Source organism: Anastrepha obliqua, chromosome 2 (assembly GCF_027943255.1).
Source record: "Anastrepha obliqua isolate idAnaObli1 chromosome 2, idAnaObli1_1.0, whole genome shotgun sequence".
NCBI classification, from domain to species: domain Eukaryota; kingdom Metazoa; phylum Arthropoda; class Insecta; order Diptera; family Tephritidae; genus Anastrepha; species Anastrepha obliqua.
This window is the reverse complement of record NC_072893.1, coordinates 10085496-10106953: the sequence shown is the minus strand read 5'-3', so window position 1 is coordinate 10106953 and position 21458 is coordinate 10085496. Positions and strand designations below refer to the sequence as shown.

The 21458-nt window shown below is 37.3% G+C and overlaps 1 protein-coding gene across 1 annotated transcript in view; it reads left to right on the top strand.

Annotated features, from left to right (window-relative positions):
- The first annotated feature begins 850 nt into the window (after positions 1-850).
- Positions 851-21458, top strand: part of LOC129237052 (glutamine synthetase 2 cytoplasmic-like) — a 28572-nt gene continuing 7964 nt past the window's right edge. Inside the window, exons 1-2 of the mRNA XM_054871447.1 lie at positions 851-1100; positions 6359-6540. Coding sequence (XP_054727422.1) covers positions 6360-6540 — 181 coding nt within the window. The 5' untranslated portion in view covers positions 851-1100; position 6359. The remainder of the gene's footprint in view (positions 1101-6358; positions 6541-21458) is intronic.

Genomic DNA, 21458 nt, shown 5'->3' with positions numbered 1-21458 from the left:
ACTTTTTTTATTTTGGGTACAATAGACTGATTATGAGGGGGAGCTTTAAGAAGCATTTAAAATGGCAGAAAACCCATACCTCAAAGCGAAGTCTTTAAAAAAATAAAATATATAAATTAAAAATAAAACTTTACTCTTACTTAGGATATTAAAAAATTAAGAAAAACATTTAATTTAATTAACAAAAAAAAATTAAATATTTTAATTGTGGCTACAATAGAAACGATTATGAGCGGGAGCTTCTCAAAATGAAAAAAAAGATATCTCTAAGCGAATTTTTTGAAAAGAATAAAACAATACAAAAATTAAAAAAAGTTTAAAAAATTTCCTTTTACTCTTATTCAGGTAATTAATAAAATTAAAAAAAAATATATATAAAAATTAAAAAAAAAGTTTAAAAATGAGTATAAAGCGATTTGTTTAATTAACGAGTGCGGATGTTTCCAATTTATTTGTTTCTCTATACATTTTATTTTAATTTTTAAATACTCTTAAATATATAAAACGTGAAATTATGAATTATTTGTATACTGATTTCGTGTATTGATTGAGTTGATTAGTCCTGAACTCCCTAAGGCATCGCTGCGCTAAAATTCAGTGATAAATTCAGTAGTAAGGCCCTCATTTTGCTTATTACGAACTCATTTCCTAGCCATCACCGTTTGCTGCTGGCATACTAACAAGCGTATATATATATTATGTTTTTGTTTTCATTGAGTTAATGTAACGCAGCGTTACATACATACGAGCGTCGTTTGTAAACACATGTAAATGAGCAAATTAATTTAGTTTGTTTGTTGTTAATATAAATTGACTTGAAATAGCGAATTTGAGTTTAGTTGCATTCTAGCAACGTTCGCGCTCATTTCTGAAAAAAAAAGTAAAAAAATAAAATCAGAACGTAAAAGTTTAAATTTTTGTGTCGTTTACATACTAGAAAAATCCTTTACATTCTGTTCTTATATCCTGTGCCGGTTGCGCGTAACATTATCGACGATCGTTGAATGTCGCTAATATCGCACAGTGCATTCCAATAAAAAAAATAGAATTTGACGGGACTTTGTTTAGTCAGCCTGAAAATTTTTACAAAACCAAAGCAGGTTGGTGTTTTTGAAATTTGTGATGAGTGATAAGTGAGTTTTGCTCAAGTGCCTAGGTACCTATTTTCAGGCCTGATAAAATACAAAAAGTAACTTCACTTTTCTTGATGTTTTTATAAATAGAGGGAGCTACAATTTTATGCAGCCTCCGGACGGCCAATGGTTTTTTATGAATAGCTTTTTCATGGCAGAAAAATAAAAAAAGTTTGCCATTGCCTGCCGAAGGGCGACCACTATTAGAAAAGACTTTTCCTATCAATTGTTATTTCGTGCCCAGTTACGGCGGTCAATCAAATAATAAATTTATATGTATATATAATTGGCACGTAAGCCCTTTTTGGGTGTTTGGCCGAGCTCCTCCTATTTGTGGTGTGCGTCTTGATGTTGTTCCACAAATGGAGGGACCTACAGTTTCAAGCCGACTCCGAACGGCAGATATTTTTATGAGGAGCTTTTTCATGGCAGAAATACAATCGGAGGTTTGCCATTGCCTGCCGAGGGGCGACGGCTATTAGAAAAATGTTTTTCTCATTCAAATTAGTACTAGAAAATTTAGATAATATTGATTTTATATAACTCTAGTTCTGAGACCCAGGCCAATAATGAGAAAAAGTGCGCACTATTTCGAAGAATTTTGCAATAAAAAATTTTGAAAATATACCTATCATTTCACGTTAGAAAATTTTATCAAGTAGAACTTTAGAAAATAGAATTTTAACACCCAGAATTTTTAATGCAGACTACTGGACCACAAGAATTTCGTACACAACCCGTGCATATTTCCTTAATACAGTGATTGGGGAGCTTTATTGCTTAGCGAAAATGTTAAACATGTTCCAAGAATTAAATTGTTCTTTTTTACTATTGGTTTTTATAAGTTGAGCGGACTTATTTGAATCTTTCAAGGGATTTATGTACCCAGTTTTAAATTCGCCGCCATCCAGTTAGTGAAATATCAAATCTTAAAAAGAGAGCTTTCTACGACGATTTTATCATCCGAATTTGTTTATGAACAATTTTCTTTAACAATTAAATAAAAAAAAAAAATAAACAAATAATAAATAAAAAAATAAACAGATTAACGAAACCAATGCAACACTCAGTCTTGTCGAGGCCCTATGCTTCCGAGAGGAGTGAACAAGAAAAAAAAAACAAAAAAATAAACCTCCTTTCTACGAAAGTTAAATCGAGTACCACTGTGATTTTTCAAACAAATCTATTTTTTTGCATTTTCTTAAAGTAGATATATTCAAAAGTAAGTAAAAACAAGTTTAACTTAAAATCGTGAAAATTGACGAAGTTATATCCAATATAATAAGTGCAGGCAGTGAGTCACAATGGCCAATAAAAACTCTAAACGCATTTTTCTCAAAACGACTTTTCTGAACGCGGTGGCCTCGGTTTTGTCGAAAACTTCTAACCCGATTTTAATTTGTTTTTTTTTTAATTTTTGTACATGTATTGGCTAAAGTTGTACATAGCCGTTTTTAAAAATTCCAAAAATTAATATTTTTTCAAGCCTTTCGAAAACAAAAAACGGGTAAAAACACAAACTCATTTTTCAAACCTGCACCATTTTCTCAAAACAAAAAAAAAAAAAAAAAAAAAAATAAAGAAATCCGCCACGTACGATGATAGCCATTGATGTATAGATTAACAAGTTTTTTGGTTTTTTGCTTTCAGATGATTTTTCATCGCTGTATCGTGTCCACCAGGGTGCATAAGTTTTTTATTACGTCATTGCATTAATATTTATGAAAATTGTAATTTTTAAAATTTTTTAATAAAAATTTGTGTCAATATAGGTGAATATATGGCCAGCAGTTTTATGCTATGCCAATGTGACCGGGAACCCGAACGAACCTAATATCGTAGTATTCGGGTGCAGTCGAGAGAGAAATCATATATATATTTCCCAACCAAACGCACAAACAATGAGCCCAGAGCTCTAATATCCGCCTGGCAACTACTGCTTCTTTAATTGCGGCTACCCCCGCTTGGAAAACATTAAAGTGATCCAGAAGCAAATATTTGAGCTTGATGAGAAGCTCCACGCAGAATACTCCCCCACCAACTCTAACACCCAATCTCGAATTCCATTTCGTCTGATTTTTTAACTTCCCTTTATTTATTAATTTGAACAGTTTGAATTAGCGCGAAGTCAGTAGTAGAAATTTGATGTTTTTGACTGAAAAAAGTAGATAAAAATAAATAAATGAGTAAATAAATAAACTGCAGAACTGGTACCGAAGTAGAGGACGCATTTGCAGTAGAGACTACAGCTACGAAGTTAAAAAACTCGAACCCTTCCTTGCTAAGGAACAACATACCATCAAGGAAAAGCTTAGAAATGAAGAGCTAAGGCTAAGGGTTAGCTAGCTGCTCACTATGGGACTACGCCAGGCGAAATCCTTAGTGGGAGCGTATAACCAAAAGACATGTTAAACACTCACAACCCTCCCTAAAGATAAACTGAGAATGCATTCGCACAGGCCACTGTAGACTCCTTCTTGCATGCAGCGCTATAGCGCGAAGAAGATTGAGATATCTCGGCAACTTGCAGCTCAATCCAGTTCTATCTTGAGTTTAATAAAAGAACTGAGTCTGGATGAGGTACTGTGATGAGTAGAGGGCACAAAAGACTATGAGGTGGAAGTGCAAACCTCAAATCAATCTATGTCTTTGTTATTATTATTGAAATAAATAAATTTTACTCATAGCATTTTTCTGCAACTGGCAAGAGTGGGCAGACTAATGAACTTTAGAGGACTACTGCTTGGATGAAGATCATATAGCGAGTCTCATCCAAAATTACTAAGGCAAACACGAAAAATTGTTTTTGAATATATTCTAGTCTAGTTTTTTTATCCGCATATCTTAATTTTAGTAGTGCGATTTCCCGATTATCAAATCAAAGTGAAAAAGTTTAGTACCTAAAGTAATAGCTTTGAAGTCTGCTTTGTCTTAGCGTAGAAGGAAAATAAAAAATTATTTTCAAAAATATGTTTGCCCTTGCTGAAATGACCTTTGAGAGCAAAAAAAAAAAATATTTAAAAAAAATTGTTTATTAAAAACATATTATTTTAAAAATATTGAAAGGAAAAACATAAACAAACAAAAAATAGCTTAGTGCCTAAAAGGCTCTAGAGAGAAAGAGAGAGAGGTGAGAGCTAATACGTTTGTGTAAATATTGTTCCATTCTTTGTGTTTTGTAATCATTTACAAATTTTAAAAATATTTTGTAATAAGGCATTATCAAGTGTAAACAACAACGGCAATCAGTTAAATTCCAAAATTATTGCAGAATTTTTGTTATCTGTAGATAATTTCTTGACATTGATGATGGAAAATTATTGCATATAGCAACTAGCATAACAACAATGGGAACATTTAAAGTGCGATTGGAACTTTACATGAATAATTTACGACTTTTCTTTCCATACTCGCATGTCGCTGTTGGTTTTCAATGCTATTGCATCGGGTATAAAAATGCCTTCAAAAAGCTTCACAATAAATAATTCAAAGGCGTAAATTTCATGACCCGGCGTGCAAGGCAATTTCTGAAAATAATCTTATCGCCGAATAGACTCTCTTATCACCATTGACTAAGCAGATGGTATGGCACGTAGCTACTCCTTCGTGAAACCAATAGTCTTCCAGCTCATGTTCGCGTACTCTTGGGTATAAAAAAGTGCTAGACATTATTAGTAAAAGCTCGATTTTCTTATTTTTTTTAAGGAGTAATGGCCAACTAAGCCTCTAGACTAATAAAGGCATGAAATAATAATATTTTCGTGCCAATCGGTAATTAATAAGTTACCTATGAATGCAATACAATAATTTCCCTTATTCACTAAGTTGGATTCCTGACGTTTTGATTCATGTTTGCTTAACTGCTATTTATTGGTAATTTCCATACGGATTTACCATCCTTTTCCCACTAACACAGTTCTTTAGTTTAGACGAGCCGTTTGCTAAAAAACCGACGCCCTTTTTCGGCCGCACTTAGCCTGGTGGATGTCGCTGCAAAAGAAGCCTGGCGAGTCCTTAGACCAAATACGTTGGAATGGCCTCACCAGGACTCTCTACTCTCTCAGCCGTGACCTTATGTTTCATGTGGGTTGGATACCGCATCTTCGTTAAGGTTGTTCCCATTTCACGGGGAGCGCGACGTGGACATAAGAGCAGGAATTGAGTATTGGAATCCGGCTGTAACTGCATACCCAAACCAATTGCAACACCCCATTACCCATTGTCTTTTGCGTGGCGGGTCCAAAACTCTACGCACAACTTGGATACCGCATCTTCGTTAAGGTTGTTCCCATTTCACGGGGAGCGCGACGTGGACATAAGAGCAGGAATTGAGTATTGGAGTCCGGCTGTAACTGCATACCCAAACCAAATGCAACACTCCATTACCCATTGTCTTTTGCGTGGCGGGTCCAAAACTCTACGCACAACTAGATATCCTGGGCTGCTTCGTTTTTTTACACTAGCTATCCCTCGAATGGATGTTCGGAAGCAACGCAGAGGATGTGCAAAGCCTGGAAATTGTGAGCTGCTTGAGCCGTACGCAGAAAGACCGACCTGGCCACTGTCAAGCCAATGACGGTCAGGGCCTTTAACACAGAACCATCCACCGTGCAGAATAAGATGGAGATATTTTATCGATGCCCTATGCTTCAATGGGAGAAACAGGAATTGAAGATGATGTCGATGATTCACTAAGTTAGAAGACAACTCATCTCTGAGCACAGAACACTGGGCGAAGCGCACTGTGTTAATTTTCTGGCTAACAATGACTTTCGACGTAAATTTGAAAATTTGACGCTTAAATTCACGTACTCGATTTATGAAATGTCAAACAAAATAATTGAAATTGAGTAGTATATTAGTTCCTCACTATTGAAAACGGATCTTAACGAAACCACTCAAGTACTTATAAAACTTAGGTAGGTAGGTGAAATGGTTGAAGTATTGTAGCAGACTGGCACTTCCCAAGTAGTACTAAAGCGACGTTCTGATATCATTCTGAGACCTCCAATGAGCAGATATCTACCGCCAATCAGAGCTGATGATGTAATGGAGAAGTTTGATGGAATTTAGGCCGGAGCTATAACAGCCGCCACATTTCCGTACTAAATTTTGTGAAATTTGAATCTGTGAAATTTTATTGGTTTTCTTTGACTAAAATTATAATGTAAAGCTTGTTTTCGAGTAATATAATGACTGACATTTATGTTCTCTATATTTTTTAGTATGTCTCGTGTTTTAGAGGATTCGCCAAATGCTCATCTCGATAAGTCCATTTTGGAACGTTATCGCAGCTTACCATTGAAGGAGAATATCGTACAAGCCACCTACGTGTGGATCGATGGCACCGGTCAAGATTTGCGTTGTAAGGATCGTACGCTAGATTTCATACCATATGATCCGAAAGGTGAGTAACAAATGAGTGAGCTGGTATAAATAAATCTTTGTTCTTATGGACCCAATTTAAAGGGAAATAAAATCTATAGAAAAATAATAATAATTATTGAGATCTAAAAAAAGGAAGGTCTAGAGTATTAGAGCTTTATTTAAATTTTATTTATTTTTTTCATATCGAATTCAAGATGATCTTTCCAGTTTATCTAGACTTGTCTATGTTACAGTTGTATTTATTGCTTCTCTTGATCGCATCCGTTTTATTTATCCACAAGAGTTAGTATAGGAAGCTTTAACATTACAAGAAGTTTGACTTAATACCCCAATGTGCCGACTTCGTTTGACCAGAGGTTGCGCTAACCTGATTAGAAGCAGTGAGCGGTCTGATTCATTGTTTATTACAGGGATTAAAATTCCTCCGCTACTTATTAGGCCGCCGTAGCCGAATGGGTTGGTGCGTGATTACCATTCGGAATTCACAGAGAGAACGTTGGTTCGAATCTCGGTGAAACATCAAAATTAAGAAAAACATTTTACTAATAGCGGCAGGCAATGGCAAACCTCCGAGTGTATTTCTGCCATGAAAAAGCTCCTCATAAAAATATCATAAAAATATCATTCGGAGTCGGCTTGAAAAATTTCGGCTTCAGACGCCTTAAAAATGTTGCAGACAACCTATGGGGACTCTGCTCTATCGCGTGCACGTGTTTTCCAGTGGTACAAATCTTTCAAAGAGGGCCGTACATCGGTTGAAAACTTGCCTCATGAACGTCGTCCAGCAACATCAGTAAACGACGAAAACATCGGAAAAGTAAAGGAAATTGTGCTTGAAAATCGCACAAATCGCAAAATCGGTTAACGCTGAATATTATTTAGACGTTTTAAAGCGTTTGCGCGAGAACATTCGTCTTAAAAGGAAGGAATTGTGGGACAACAAGTCATGGTTCTTGCATCACGATAATGCACCAGCTCACACATCACGTCTTGTTCGCGATTATTTGAACAAAAATAATGTTAATATCGTTCCGCAAGCACCGTATTCGCCTGATATGGCTCCATGTGACTTTTTCCTGTTTCCCAAGCTCAAGTTGCCGCTCCGTGGAAAACATTTTGAGACAATTGAAGTCATAAAAGAGAATTCGAAGAACACACTCGAGCTTGACTTGTTTACAGTAGCACAGAAAACAAACTATGTGACATATCACGCTGAAATTTGCCATGTAAGCTTATGTATTTAAAATGTATTTTTGCCATATGTCATCCGCGGACCGTTTTATTGATACCGTCTCGTTCATATTTGAGTAGAAGGTATACTTATTAGTTTTAATTTTTCCTCTCGCTACTACTCTAAGTGGAGCAGGTAGCGCAAAGCGCACAATCAATTGGTTTACTCGACTCAAGCGACGCCTCGTTATTGCTAGTAGCTCAGAGTATTAGTCAAACAAAATGCTCAGTGCTCTCTGTAGTTGGAGTAGTAGCAGAAAACTGGGAATCGGCCATAGCGCTACTTGCAAAATTATTCACAGCGGGGAAGGAGGGGGTTGAGTATTAGGGGATTATGAACGATGGTTGAGTTACGGTTGTGTTAAACGCTTTATACTGCTGATGAAGTTCATGAGATTTTCGATATCAAGTCCTGATATATCAGCGTAGGAAAGAAGTGAGAACCAAGATGATTAAATCTTAATTCCGCGTGTGCAGGGCAGTTAAGGAGAAGGTGCTGAAATGATTCTACCTCATCCTCCATACAGCTGACCCTAAAAAGACTCGAAGTAAATCCGAGCTTCACGGCATGTATACCTCGCGGATAGTGCCCGGTGAGGATGCACATGAAATTTGAGAACGGTGATTTTGTCATCCTCAGAAGATCCCCCGAACGCTTCCGTTCCATACGTGACTAGAAAGACTTCGTGACCTTAAAAGTTTGTCTACTTTCCCAGTACTCGCTGAGTTGACGCGAAGCCCATTATTCCAGGAGTAGTGCGCAGGTGATCAAGAGAATCCTAATTGTTTCCTTTCGCGGGGAAGCTATCTTACAAGTACCTTGTCTGACCAGCCTATCCGTTTCCTAGTTTCCTCCAATGCCGCTATGACCTGGTCCCCAGACGAGTTTTATGTCAAAGAAATCGGATGCGATCGAAAGTGAAGCCAGGTATTTAATGACCAGTTTCGAATGTACCGTCATTGATCTCAGGGCCCCAATTGCCATTTGGCTATCGGAGTAGATATTTAATTTCTTGCCAATTATTACGCAAGTGAGTAGCCAATCAGTTGCTTCTTGGGTTACGGCCACCTTTGCTTAGTGTACACTGCAGTGGTCCGGTAGCTTGAATTTGAGTCTGATGGGGAGCTCTTCGCAGAATACTCCTCCGTCAATCCATCCGTCCAACTTCGAGCCATCCATAAACAGGTTCACCAAGTTCTGTCTCTAAGTATTACATCTCGTCCACTCTTCCCTTGATGGAATGTGTGTTTGGAGAATATTCCGCTTGGACTAAGCAAGGGTGTACACTGATTCCTCGTGTTTGGATGATCCGTCTAATGTTACAAGCTACTTATATAACTTTTTTGTTTGGTTTCAAAAACTAGCTGCGACGCCAAATTAAATTTCACTCAAATTTGCGCGAGTATCTATATAAAGATCGGTCCGGGTCGAATTTAGCATTACCTTAGCTTTTTATTTTCATTGTCATATTTTTCAGTATTTTTCATATTCTTTTGCCAAAGAAGACGGCCTTATGTGTATCTTTCATCTAACGCTAAATCGATCCTCCAGCTCGCGTTGTATCTGCTGGAACTATGGCTCTATAAGTAGCATTATTTTTTGTTGTAGCATTCATGGCTCTGCATATCAGTTGGTTTTCTTCAGCGTTTTACCCTCTTAGGGATGCCATGAAGAGAGTGAGAAATATGGTATCACCGCTCACACATGTTGTTGTGTTAAAGAGAATTTCCATTTCCTATCACAGACACAAATTAAAGCTTTTCACAAATATTTGTTTATGTGTGTACTTCTGTTTATCTGCGTGGTAAAATATGAACTTCAAGAGCAGATACAATATTTAGCAACCATTATGACAGTTATGAGGCGATAGACAAAAATTAAACACTCTTTCCGCCTCGCGATTCGATGCAATGCAGCGCCTCTTTAAACATTTTAAGTGCCTGACGAATTAACGTCTATTAAATTCGTCCAAAACCGCGTCTGCTGTATCCACTAAGTGCAGTTATGCACAAAAATGTATGTAGGTGTGTATGTGTGTATGAATCGGCGTTCGCAAATGCGCGCGCTTTTAATTGAACATCGTCGTGTTCCTCCTCGTAAATTCTGAGTGCGAGCGCAACTGATTGGCGCATTTGAACTTGTTTTGCTTCCACTAAGTGAGGGAATAATTTACGGTTCGCGTATGAAAATTTTGCAGTTTTCCCATTTTCTATAATTTTTTCAACATTCTAATAACTCGCATTTTACCTTAATGATAGTAAGTAGTTTGCGTATTTTAATTAAGGTCCTCTCGGCTCATTTGAAATGGTGTTTTTGGGTATTTCTTTAAAAGCACGGAAATGAAAAAAGATTTTGTATTTTTGTTTGATCCAATGTTAAAAAATAAAAATTTCGTTTTAGCCATACAAGGTTCGTTTAAAAAGTTGTCAGCCTTTAAAAAATGATCTTCACATGGACAATGGGCAAAGATATAGCCGGTTTTACTGAACCGATTTTATGAAATAAAATTTAAATGACGTCGAATTGATGTCGTTATTGTGTGAACTACGATCATTCGGGGAAACAAATTTTTAGTATTTTTTTCGGACCTTTAAAGTAAAAAAAAAGAGTATAAAAAGGTCTTCCATCTTTGAAAGTCCGCCATTTTCTCAAATTTAATTTTTTTTTTAAAAGATTGTAGCTTACACGGCAACGACATTCAAACTGAACAAGAACTTTTTTGTTTTTTTTTTTTTTATTTCAGATACATGGGAGTGCCATAATCTGTGTCGTCAGCGATATACCGTTTTTTGGAAGGCCATTTTTTGAAGGCTGACAACTTTTTGAACGAACCTCGTATGGCCAAAAAATAATTTTGTTTTTTAACAATGGTTCGCAAAATAAAATACTGAAAACCAAAATAAAAAAATTTTTAGTTTCCCTTTCACGCGTTTTTAAATAAATACCTAAAAAACACCATTTCAAATGAGGCGAGGGCCTTAAATTTATAAATTATTCAATACTTTCAAGAGACAAATTTATTAACATGCAAAAGGAAATTTATTAACATGGAAATTGTATAACAAATATGTAAGTCTATCGGCTTCAGCCTCAATTGCATTCAACAGTATACCTACGTATACACTGCTCGAAAATATTATAAAACCAAGATGGTTATGATGATATCTACTACAACAATAATAAAAATATGTCGCAATATCATTTGCTTGATTATATGTTTTAAAGAATATCTCATAACGGAAATTATTTTGCGCTTATTGCTGGTATTTTAGTGACACACAAATTCTTGTTCTAATTAATATAATAATTCTTCTAATTATAAAATCAAAATCGTTTACTTTTAATTTAAAAGTTATTACAAAACTAGTTTTTTTTTCTTTTTCACTCGACAAGACTCTTCCATCGTACTCGGTTCTGTGCTGTTGTTTTTGCACCGTCCCATGAGATGTCGGCATCTGCTAGTTCGTGCAGCATCGACCTTCTCCAAGTATTTTTTAGTCAACCGCGACCTCTGCCCCTTGCGGGTTCCAGTCCAGTGCCATTCTCGTGATGTTTTCTGGTGGTTTTCTCAATGTGTGACCTATCCATCGCCACTTTCTGCATTTGATTTGCCTAAGGATGGGTTCCTCGTTCGTTAATCTCCACAGTGCGTCGTTACTGATGGTGTTCGGCCTCGACGGTGACGAAAGATTGTAGCATCTGTGTGATGATGTTAGAGACCAGAGATGCTTCACTTCCGTACAACAATACTGCCTTTACGCATGAACCGAATATTCGTAGTTTAGTGCGCCTGGAGATTTGCGAACTCCCCCATACTGTATGTATTCGCCCGAATGCCGCCTTTGCTTTGTTTAGCCTGCAGTTGGCATCTTCATTTGCTCCACCATTTGCCGTGATGATGCAGCCGAAGTAGCAGAAGCTTTCAACGAATTCCACTGGGCATCCGTCAACCAATATCTGCCTTGCGCTATTGTGGTAAACTCTCATTGCCTTGGTCTTGGCAGTGTTGACCTCCAGTCCGACAGTGCGTGCCAGCGCGACTAGTTTTCCCGCCTTCGCGTGCATGCCAGAGAGTTTGTGAAAGTGGAGGCAGATTTCATCGGCGAAGTCTAGGTCCTCAAGATGTCTGGTGAAACTCCATACGATGCCTTTTTTTGCAGGGTCAGTTGGTTTATGACGTCATTAAGTACGATGGGGAAGAGAAGAGCGACAGGGGACAACCTTGCCTTATGCCTGCGTTGGTAGTGAATGGATGGCTGATACCGCCTTTGTGAAGCACTGCCAGTTCAGAGTTCTCGTAGAGGGGTTTGATGAGGCGGATTATCCTGGCGGGAACTCCCTTTCTACTCAGTGCCAGCCATATTGCGTCTCGTTTTATAGTATCGAACGCCTTCCTAAAGTCTATGAACAGCATGTAGAGAGGGGAGCGCCACTCAACTGATTGTTCTACTATAATCCGAAGTATGTTGGTTTGGTGAGGGCGAAAACTAGCTTACTCGTCTCTTAAAGAGCGTTCCATATCTTTGTGCCTGCTTTGTATGATTACGGCAACAATTTTGTAGATGGTGTTAAGTAGGGTTATTCCTCGCCAGTTGCCGCAGTCACAGGTCACAGGTCGCAGGTCGCGTTTCTTGGTCAGTTTCACTATGATGCCTTTTGCAGGAAGCCGAAGAAAGCTTTTCGTTGTTCCAGATGGCGATGATGTGGGGATGAAGAATTTCCGCTGATATTTGCGGGTCGGCAGTCATTAGTTCAGGCTGTATGCTATAATAAAATTATTTATTACGTTAAAATTATTACGTTATAAGTGCTGATCGTTTGATCGTTGATCGCTTCAGAAACAAAAAATATGCCGCGCGGAAAAGTTTTATCTGAATTTGAGCAGTGACAAATCTTATCATAAAGAGAGGGAGAGGACTTACAATGCGAGGGACTGCTTCAAAATTAAAAAGAAATAAAACTGGGGTTATACATTACTTTCATTTGAAACAACGGGTGTACCAAGAGAAGTGGTAGAAAACCAAAACTTAACGCTTGAGATGCTCGAGAAATCAAACGCTTAGCTATAAATAAATCAAAAGAACCCTGCTGAAATTAATCTCTTAATTTGCAGCCTTGACCTCCACCCAATCGAAAATTTATGTATGGGCAAACTGATGTTACTTGTCATGTCCGACATGTTAAGAAGCGACCACCTTGGCTCCTTGTCACCACAAGATCTACTCAGATTTCTTCGGAGGTCGAGTAGATTTAAAAAAAATTAAAAAAGGGAATCCGAGTGCAGTACAATGGATTTAATTGTGGCTGAGTGCTGTACTAGTCTGTCCCGAAAAAAAAGAAACAAATTGTATGGGAAAAACTTTCTCAATAGGTTTTCAAAAATGGAAGAGAGTTCGATAGGGTGAATAGTTTTGATAGTTGAATAGTCACTCATTTATTAAAATATTAAAAGAAACTTAATCAAATCAGTGCCTCCACAACTTCAACAATTTAAAATCGAAGGAGGATCGAACACAAATTACTAAGCTCCAAATTATAAACTAAACCCTAGAATTCTCTTTGTTTATCTGAAATATAAACACTTTTTTTCGTTCCATAGACTTTAGTTTTCTTAATAATTAATATAAGTTTCATGAAATGTGTGATTATTTTTCGGATATTTTTAAAACTTTTATCATTAAAAGTTTAAGTATTAAAAGCATAAATTCTTAGCCCTAAACTTACAATAGAAATATACAATATAAGAAATTTAGTTGGTCTTATAACGTTTTCGTGTGGTGTAGTAGGTAATAAATACAGTCAATATGCCGGAACTTGTTGATGCCTGACCACAAGCGAAACTTATACTCTGTTACACCAAATGTAGTACTGGGTTTTTCAAAGGGTGTGCTCACACTTTGGCGGGTATTTCACGGGTATGAGCATTTAACCATTGAAAGCGCCACGACTCAACAACGCATTGAACGCGTTTAGCAAAATGAGTGCTCTGTTCAGGTAGCGTTTTGGAAGTAAATCATCTGAAGTCACAAGCAAGCAATATTTTCGGATTTGGAGCAACGATAATCCACAGAAGATTCATATAATGCCTCTATGCTCCAAAAATGTTACTGGTTGGTATCGATTTTGGTGCAGTAGTATCATCTCGCCTTAGTTTTTAGGAAATGCGCTAGAAGCTACGCTCTCAATAAATGACAACCGATATCGGACGATTGTAATGCAATTTTAGTAATCTGCGATGGATGGACTGGGCTTCACAAACATGCAGTTTCCACAAGACGACGCTTTTTTTCATAATGCATGGGAAAATTTTAATTTGTTGCACAAGAAACTCGACGACTTCATATGCTTGCATGATGGCGACAACATTCACTTTCCAGCGAGGTCGTATCATTTAACTCTGCTTCAGATATCCACCAGGTGTGCATATCAAAACATCTCCTCTAAGTGTGAACAGGTAGTGACGAACCATCTGTAAAAAAACTTCCCGAAAAAACCATGTGCCGTTGTGAGGCGTTAAGTTCTCTACGCAGAAAAGAACATCAAGGCGCATACCGTAAAATAAAGCAGAAAGTCAAAGATGATAGATAACGGGTTTGGCCATACGGAGCAATATTGTGAGAGTAACTTCGGCAGTCAAGTCATAAGAGATTCGGCAGCAGAATTCTCCCGCTCACTTCACACGTACTCTTACGCTCGTCCAATCAGTTCTTGTTTATACGCCAACGAAGAAACATTGGTTAATTTTTTTTTTCTTATGTGACCAACATAATATCAGTTCTTTCACTAATGAACCGCTGTCATGACCCCGGTTACACCAGCCAATCAGCTGATGACTGCGAAATCGCTGAGAGCCGATTAACGGCCTAATGTTGGTCACACCTACAAATTCTGTATGTCGTGGCAAAAAGTTGCATGCACTTACGAGTATGTAACAGTCTATACATACAAATAGCTTCTCATGTGAACATACCCACCGTTGGCATTTTCAAGTGCATGAGTATCACCACTTATCCGAAAATTGGCCAATTCAGTAATATTACAATAATTTGCGTAAATGGAAGCAATTGCTTGTGAAATATACTCATGTATGTACATACATTAGGATGACTTACCGAAATTAAGTTCATTTTAACATTTCCGCCAAAATATAAAAAAAAAATTATTATTTACGTGAGCCAAATCGATTTGAAAGTGCAATATTTCTAAAAATCGAGTTTTTTACAAATTAGTTTTCAAAAACATGTTTTCCAAAAAATTACCTCAGATGATAGGAGACTTTCTACTTGAAAGGACTGCATGAAAATTTAAAAAAAGTTGTATCAACGAAATCATTAATTCAAATCACAGACCTTTTTAGTACAAAATATAATACAGGTACATACGATACATAATACATACAATATGAAGTGTTACCTATTCAAAAGACCATAACTGTTTTGTGTGAAATTAGTTTCTATTTTTTTTAAAGAAAAAATTGTTCAAAAATGATTAGAATTTTAACATATATTTACTTTAGCTCGACATGACCACCTTTTGCCTTCAAACGGTCAAAAAATGAGTTGCATGCTGCACGAATGTGATCTTGAGGTATTTTGGACCATTCTCGTATAATCGCTTTTTTCAGCGCATTCATACTGGCATATTTTTTGGTCCTCACCTTGCTCTCCAAAATGGACCAAATGGAATAGTCCATCGGATTTGCGTCTCGCGAATTCGAAAGCCATTGTGTGGACGAAATGAAGTGTGGAACATGATTTTTTAACCATTCTTGGTTCACACGAGCTTTATGAGGCGGTGCCGAGTCCTGTTGGAACGTCCATGGTCTACGACCGAAATGTGCCACGGCTCTAAAACAGCTTATAAAACATATTCCCGATAATAAGTCGCATTCACTTTGACAGCAGGCTCGATAAAAACGATCGGAGAGCGTCCATCAGCGGTCACTGCGGCCCAAACCATTACTTGCGATGGGAAATTGCTTCGAGTGGCCATACGTGGGCTCAAATTCTCATATAAGCGTTCGGTCAGGTAAACGCGATCGTTTTGAGTGTTTATGAACTGCTCAATTGGGAAATTTTTTTTCATCAGAAAACACAATGTTAGAAAATTCGCCACGTTCGTGCAAGCGCAACAATCCTTTGCTCTTTCGCACCGAACTTTTTTTTTGCTGGGGGGAAAGATCGTGTGCTTTTTGGAACTTGTAAGCCTTGACCTTGAGCTCATTTTTCAATATGCGTCGAATGCTGTCTTGCGATATTTTCAGTTCTTTGGCCTGTTTTCTTCCACTTCGACGTGGATTTCGTTCAAGTCGAGCCTTCACTTTCCGAACCATTTCTGGCGTTGTTGCGGTGTTTTTTGGTCCACCTCCATAGCATTTTGCAATGCTATCAGTATCATTGTAACGTTTTATAGTGCGATACACAAACATTTTATTCACTTTGAGGTGATGGAGCTCTCGAACCATGGCTGGTTCCAACCAAATACAATATAACACAATCACACTATTGCGTTTGAATTTCATCACAGAAAAAAAAATTCAACAAAACTGAGACGCAAATGCTTTTGATGGCTTATAAACAATATATTGAACTGTCATTAGAACAATATTGACGTTGATGTCATGAGCTGTTTTACAGATACAAGCAGTGTGAAGTTCGTAAAACTTCATATCGTTCACTCTGTGTTTTGACGAAAGCTTTACAATATACTACATTTTATAATTCCTATGGAAAAATATTAACTCTCGAGGTGTGGTGCACCCTAATGTACAGGGTTGGCCATATTAAACTGACCCATTGAGTAACCCTATAACTTTTTACTGTAATTTCAGATCAGCTAATGACATACCGCGTTTGGAAGCGTCAGTCGAAGGAGATTTATACCATGAAACAGTACACCCCAATAGAACGCGCTGAAATTGTTCAGCTGTACATTCAAAATTCCTTCTCGATTGTAAAAACGCAACGTGCGTGGAGAAAAAAAAATAAAGTGAAAAGTGCGCCGTCAAAGAACGCAATCAAGCAAATGCACAAAAGATTTTTGTCTTGCGGCACTGTGGCTAATACCCGACGTCCAAATAAAAAGCGGCCAAGACGATCTAACGAAAATATCGTGGCCGTACGAGCCAGTATCGAGTCATCGCCGCGAACGTCAGGTAATCGTCGTTCTGCTCAGTTGGACATCTCTCGGACCACTCTACGACGTATCATTCGTTTGGATTTGGGGATATTCCCGTACAAAATACAACTAAATCAACAACTGTTGCCGGCCGATAAGCCTCGTCGCTTGGAATATGCCAATTTTGTCGTCCGAATGGCCCAAACTGATGAGGATTTTTGGCATCAAATCATTATGAGTGATGAGGCCCATTTCTCCTTGAACGGAACCGTAAATAAGCAAAATTGCCGTTTCTACGCCACTGAAAACCCTCAAATTATTGAAGAGGTACCTCTCCACGACCAAAAAGTTACAGTCTGGTGTGGCATTTGCGCTGATATGGTCATTGGGCCGTTCTTCTTTGAAAATGGTCAACACCAACCATTGACCGTCAATCAAGAGCGTTATCGGGCCATGATAACCGATTTTGTGATGCCGATTGTTCGTGAAAATGGTATGGAGCACTTCTGGTTTCAGCAAGATGGCGCACCACCACACACAGCACGAGTAGCCGTCAACTTATTGAAGACTTTGTTCCCTGGCCGTTTGATATCAAAAAGCGGCGATTTTGACTGGCCGCCACGATCACCGGATTTGACGCCACCGGACTTTTTTCTTTGGGGCTATTTGAAATGTAAGGTTTACGTTAACAAGCCAAAGACACTAGGCGCACTTAAGGCCAATATCCGACGGGAAATGCCGCCATATCGGCCGAGACGCTGGCCAAAACTATGGAAAACGCCGAAAAACGGGCACATTACGCTATACGAGCTAAGGGCGACCACTTGCGCGATATCATATTCAAAAAGTGATGTAAACGAATCTCCTTGAACTAAATTAAATGTTTTTCACAATGAAACACAAAAAAATGTTTCTTTTTCCATATTTTTTTAATAATCACATGGGTCAGTTTAATATGGCCAACCCTGTATATAGATGAATGGACGGTCAATTGCGCAGAATATAAAAATGTTGAGGTAGTTTTGAGTTCCTATTGCGCAATCATTCAATGCCTTTCTAAATCGCTCGTCTGGCTGATAGCACATGACTTGTTTCATAAATTTTTTTAATTAATTGTTCATAAAATCTAGTTTTCGCATTCATTTCATTCACTTGACTTATTATTGCAAATTTAAAAAAATACATAAGTATTAAAAAAAATTATATTCAAATTCCAGACATACTATATAAGTATTTTCGAGTTGCGTGACGATTTTTTCAATTGAAATCGAATACTAAAATTTTAATTAAATACGACAACAACAACCGCAGTAACAGCTCATTATCCGACCGCACTCTGGCACAGTAGCCGCTTAGTTTCATTGCAAGCATTGCACGCCTGTACTTCTGCCCTACTGGCACTTCACATCTTATCCAACCAGCTACACTGAGGATGCAACTAGCAAATGCGCTAATGTTGTGTTGTTGCTTAGCAGTGTTGAGCTCAGTTTGATGGAAGTGTCTGTGATCGGCAACAAATCTCATATTTCACATGCACGCGTATTATAGAAATTGCATCGGCGTAAAACTGTCACTTTTGACATGAGTGATGAAGAAAATATAAATAAATGCAAGTCAGTGAAAAATATGATGATAAAAGTGACGCCATTACATCGAGTATGACGCTGGTTATGCTGTTATGTGGTATGGGTGTGTGTGTGTGTGTGTATGAAGCTAATTATCAAACATTTTAAGCACGTGACAACTATGTACGTAAGCAACCAAGCACTTGCTTTTTAATCAGACAAATTAAAATGGCATGAAGTGAGCCTGCAATGTGGACAAAAAAAAGGAACTCAATCAAAACAGCTTCACTTCAACAATTCATTAGCTGATTTATTCAGAAAGTTAGTGAACATATTTTTGAATTTATCGGTATACAAAGTGAAGTCTAAAATAAACAAGTCTGAGCTAAAATAGAAACGAGAGAAGCTTTGATCTGATAACTTCGATTTTATTTATTCAAAATAGTCCTCTCTGGCCCCGATTCACTGTTTTGCGCGATCTAAAAGCTTTTCGAAGAGAAATCCGGAATGTACTTCAGGATGTCGGTACAAGCCTTTTGGATGGCCTTTACAGGCGCAAAAGGTTACCATTTCACAGCCCTATGCAATTTTCCGAATAGGCAGAAGTCACGGGGAGCCATATCAGGCGACTACGGTGAGTGATTGATGGTTAAAATGCGATTTCCTGTCAAAAAATCAGTCACAAGAGTGAATCGATGAGTTGGTGCATTACATGCAATACGCACTAGCTTCTTCCTTCGCGGTATTCAGGGCGAATTCGACTAATGTGATGCAACAAACGCTTCAAAACGCCAAGTTAGAAAATTGCATTGACGGTTTAGTCAGTTGGCACGAACTATGATACTTATGGACAATTCCCTTGGAATCGTAAAAACAAATGCGACTTTTTGGGGTGGTTCATCTGGGGCCTTCCATTCGGCAGTTTGACGCTTAGTTTCTGTTTCATGTGGGAAACACCACGTTTCATCACCAGTGAAAATATTGTAAAGGAAGTTCTCTCTCGTCTTTTCTCACCTCTCTAATGACGTCTTTCGAATGTTGAATTCTCAGCAATTTTTGGTCCTCAGTTAACTGATGCGGAATGAAACGTGCATAGACCGTTTGTAAGGCCGAACGATCGGTTAAAATGCGATAAATCGATGTTTTGGATATATTGAACTCCGATTCCATGAATTTCAACGATAATTTCGGTTCATTTTTGATGAAGTTACGAACAATTTCGATGGAGTTTTCGGTGATTACTGATACTCATAACCATCTCTGAAACGTGTAAACCTCTCATGAACTCTGACACGAGATAAACAGTCATCGCCATAAACTTTTTTCATCAATTCAAATGTTTCGGTAAACGTTTTACCGATTTTAGAACAAAATCTGATATCAGCTCTTTGTTCGAAACTCATTTTTGTACTGATGACACAAACATACTGACTCTTTAGACGCAAATTCGCGTGCACTGAACCGAATGTCACCAAGCTTTCACTGGAAGCCAGTTAGGGATGTAAGTTCCATCGCACTAACTCATTAAAAAGATGGCGCCATCAAAAACATTTTTATGACGCCAGTCTTTTTTTTTGGACTTCATGTTGTATATCATATACATATACATATGTTGATTGTTGTACTGTTGTATTGTCAACTGGAAAAAGAATTAGCCCATCTTAAGGAACGACTTGTGAAATAGCAAATCTGCCAAACATTACTAAATTAAGGCTTTACAAACAAAAATACCATGACATATATAAATAGTACATATAGAATGCGGTAACTAGAGACGATGACAAATCCACGGGAATTGTAAAGTTAAAAATATAAGTAACTAAGCACCATTCATAAAGCATCATTCATTTCAGAAAAGGAATAAACTTACGTCCCTTTTTCCTTTACTTCCAAATTGCATCAGTGGATTAAGAGGTTTGGGGTAGTCAGAGACACGACAAAATTATGATTTTCAAAAATTTTTTTTTTGCAAGTCAATTGCTTTATTTTAAATAAAAACATAGCATTAATACATCATGTTTAGACTTGTCATTAGCAAAATTTCAAAACAAAAATGAATAATTGTAAAAGTTATCGCTGTTTGTGTGGACCCCGTTTCCAGAATTCCCTTGCGGTGATCACAAGTCCTTGGCGAATCAATCGGACAAGGCAAATTAGTTTTGTTAATAGATAATCTTGTGCCTGAACGAAGCTTTTTTTCAAAATTAATAATATGGCGGCCTCGGAAAATATTTTTCAGATTTTCGAAAAAAAAAACCGACAATTAATTGTTTTAAAAAAATCGAAATTTTTGAAAAGGCACGAGTTTTTTATGTTTTTCAAATATAGTAAAATTTTTACTGAAATCTACCAAGCGGTTTTTTAGTTACAGTAATCACCAGTTCAAGACACATAGTTTTGAGAAAAACGCCTTTAAGGTTTTGCTATCTATTCCGCAGCGCCCGAGCGCCTTTTTTTAATTGTTGAATAACTCGAAAAGTATTTGTCAGATTCACTTCAAATTTTCACACAATATTTTTAAGATACTATACTTTAAGAAAATGCAAAAACGAAATGCAATGTTTTGAAAATTCTGACTACTCCTAACCTCTTAAGTACACAACATTTCATTATCATTATCACGGACCACTTTTTTAATCCCTTAACCCTCTCATTAGTAATAAAAAAATTAAAAAATTATAATCATCAGAATATTCAACAAATTCTTACAAGGATAAATGTAACTAAAGAATTTTAAAATGAAATAAAACCACTTTGTTACCAAGCACTTTAACTTATCTACCCCACGCATATATACATACTCGTATTAACTTACCTAATAGACTTAATAACAAAATTACGCGCTATCAATTTATGAATAATAAAAATGTTGGTCGCATAGCCGGGAAAAACGCGCCTAGCACTTCATATCATTTCCGCCAATAAATCCGTTTGATCAAGGCGTGTTTTAAGGTGACTGGTAAATTGATAAAATTGGAAAATTGCAAAATGCAATCATAAACAATTTATGCAGTCACCAGGCAT